At 39.1% G+C, this 2,157-nt stretch overlaps 1 protein-coding gene across 1 annotated transcript; it reads right to left on the bottom strand.

The window, feature by feature from the left end:
- Positions 1–544: 544 nt before the first annotated feature.
- LOC104604126 (polygalacturonase inhibitor-like) lies at positions 545–1,837 on the bottom strand. The gene has a single exon (XM_010268358.3). The coding sequence runs from the start codon at positions 1,803–1,805 to the stop codon at positions 777–779; it is 1,029 nt and encodes a 342-aa protein (XP_010266660.3). The 5' UTR covers positions 1,806–1,837; the 3' UTR covers positions 545–776.
- Between the last annotated feature and the right edge of the window lie 320 nt (positions 1,838–2,157).

Here is a 2,157-nt window from a genome sequence, read left to right as displayed (position 1 = left end):
CAGTTTTGAAAACCATGGCACCCAAATAGGAGTTGAGAAGTTGTATTAAATAGAGACTAAGAACCAGAGTTAGTATAATGAGTATGAATATGCTGACCACGATACATTGCTGGCCACGCTCATCCAGCCCCACTTTGAGAATATTGGTGATGTAAAATACAATCGACATTCCAGATGTACGGTTGGATAAAAGTGGCCAGCTTCGTGTCTACCATAGAATATTGGTGATAAAATACTGTTAATGCCCTCATTAATGTCATCTATTTAATAATAATAATAATAATAAATCATTTCATCATATAAAAAATATTATTATTCAATATTTGTTATTATTGAGATAATAAATAATATTATTTTTCATTTTCATAAAAATAACATTTATTAATACTATTTATTTAACAAATAATAAAAAATATTTAAATATTATTTAATAATAATAATAAATATTATTATTCGATATTTATTATTATTATTTAAATATTAAATAATATTATCTAGTAAAAAAATAACATCATCACTGGATTTAATTTGCCAAGTTATAGCATGTTGCAAGCTTGTGAATTGTGATTAATTGTGATTGATCGGTTGTTAATATAAAATTATTGAATCAAATAAGCAGAATAAAATTTATTGAAACGATAGAGATACACTGCATCAACTGAGAAGCATATATAAGAAGCAGAAGACAAACAAGAAAAGAACAATATCCTTTATTTTAGATTCCTTGTTGCAGTTATTAATTAATCTGTTCTATCTCCATCCATGGAGGTTGGACATTACTTGCATTTAGGAAGTGGTGCACCACACAAACACAGATTATAAGCGAAGGATTTGGCACCGAACTTCTGCACCTTTCCACCGACCGGAATCCTTCCACATAACCGGTTGTAACTCAAATCCATGCTCTGCAAATTCAGCTTGGTGATTTGCTTGGGAATCCTCCCTCGAATCATGTTGTGCGACAAATCCAAAGATTTCAAGCTCCTTGGAAACCTCACGCTCGACAGATCAAAATCCAGCTGGTTATTAGATAGATTAATCGACGTTGCTGTTGCATTCTCCCTGAACAAAATCGACGCGTCCCCGACGAGATTGTTATACGATAGATCGATTCTCGACACGTTAAATTGTCCCAGAGAACTGGGTATCTCACCGGAGAGCTGGTTGTGAGACAGAAGCATGGAGAAACCACCCAGCACGTCTGCATTGAATCCCCCAAACGAGTCGGGTATGTATCCGGTGAGTCTGTTCCATCCCAGGCTAAGAAGCTTCAGTTCATTGAGGTTGACAAGGGAAGGCGGGATCGAGCCGGAAAGCTGGTTATAGGGCAACTCCAGCTCCCGGAGATTTTTGAGTTGGCTGAGGAATTCTGGGATGGGGCCGGAGAGAGTGGTGTTACGTATGGTGATGGATACCAGATTCTGAAGCTTTGTGAATGATGAAGGGATGGAGCCAGTGAGGTTGGGGATGTCATAGAATGCAAGGGCCAAGAGGTGGGAGAGGTCGCCAATGGCTGCCGGGATTTTGAAAGGAGAATTGATCGAATCAAAGACCAGAACGGCGACTTCACCGGAATAGGCCCCGCACCCGAGGTGGCTCCAGTCACAACATTCCTTGCTGGAATTCCAGTCTGCGAAGTAGTCGGGGATGTTCAAAGATTCTTTGATTCTCAAGAGGGCTCCATTGTCAGCTGGGTTGCAGCGAGGAGTGGAATCAGAGAGAGCTGGAGATGGGAGAGAAGATGAAACGAGGAGGAAGAGTAGGATGAAAGAAGAAGAAAAACTTCCATGGGAATTCATTTTCATTGCTTGTTGATAATTAAGTCTGAAGAAAGTGCAACAAGTGTGTTAATTTATAGATGGGGATTGGGATAAGATCAGTGATTTAATTCATTCATGATATCAGCTGAGTGGATTTTGACCAGTCAGGAAAGTGGGGAAGTCCGCCTGACATTCTTTGGCTTTGCCTTATTTCCACTTTGTCTCAGCGTGTGTTTTAATTTGTAGCATTTATTCATGGCGACTTCTGAGTCTTGGGATTGTTTAATTTGTCAACATTAATCGTGTAAAACCTGTACTGGGAAGTGGGGACTGCTGGAAAGCTCCTCTCAGAAGATATCAGATTCAGAGTTAGAAATTGGAAGAGCCAATCTGGGTC

Source organism: Nelumbo nucifera, chromosome 2 (assembly GCF_055504915.1).
Source record: "Nelumbo nucifera cultivar China Antique chromosome 2, China Antique-T2T, whole genome shotgun sequence".
NCBI classification, from domain to species: domain Eukaryota; kingdom Viridiplantae; phylum Streptophyta; class Magnoliopsida; order Proteales; family Nelumbonaceae; genus Nelumbo; species Nelumbo nucifera.
This window is presented reverse-complemented; position numbering and strand designations above follow the sequence as displayed.

Bases quoted from the DNA above. Each gene is read 5' to 3' on its own strand.
- LOC104604126 (XM_010268358.3), bottom strand. From the start codon at position 1,805: ATGAAAATGAATTCCCATGGAAGTTTTTCTTCTTCTTTCATCCTACTC.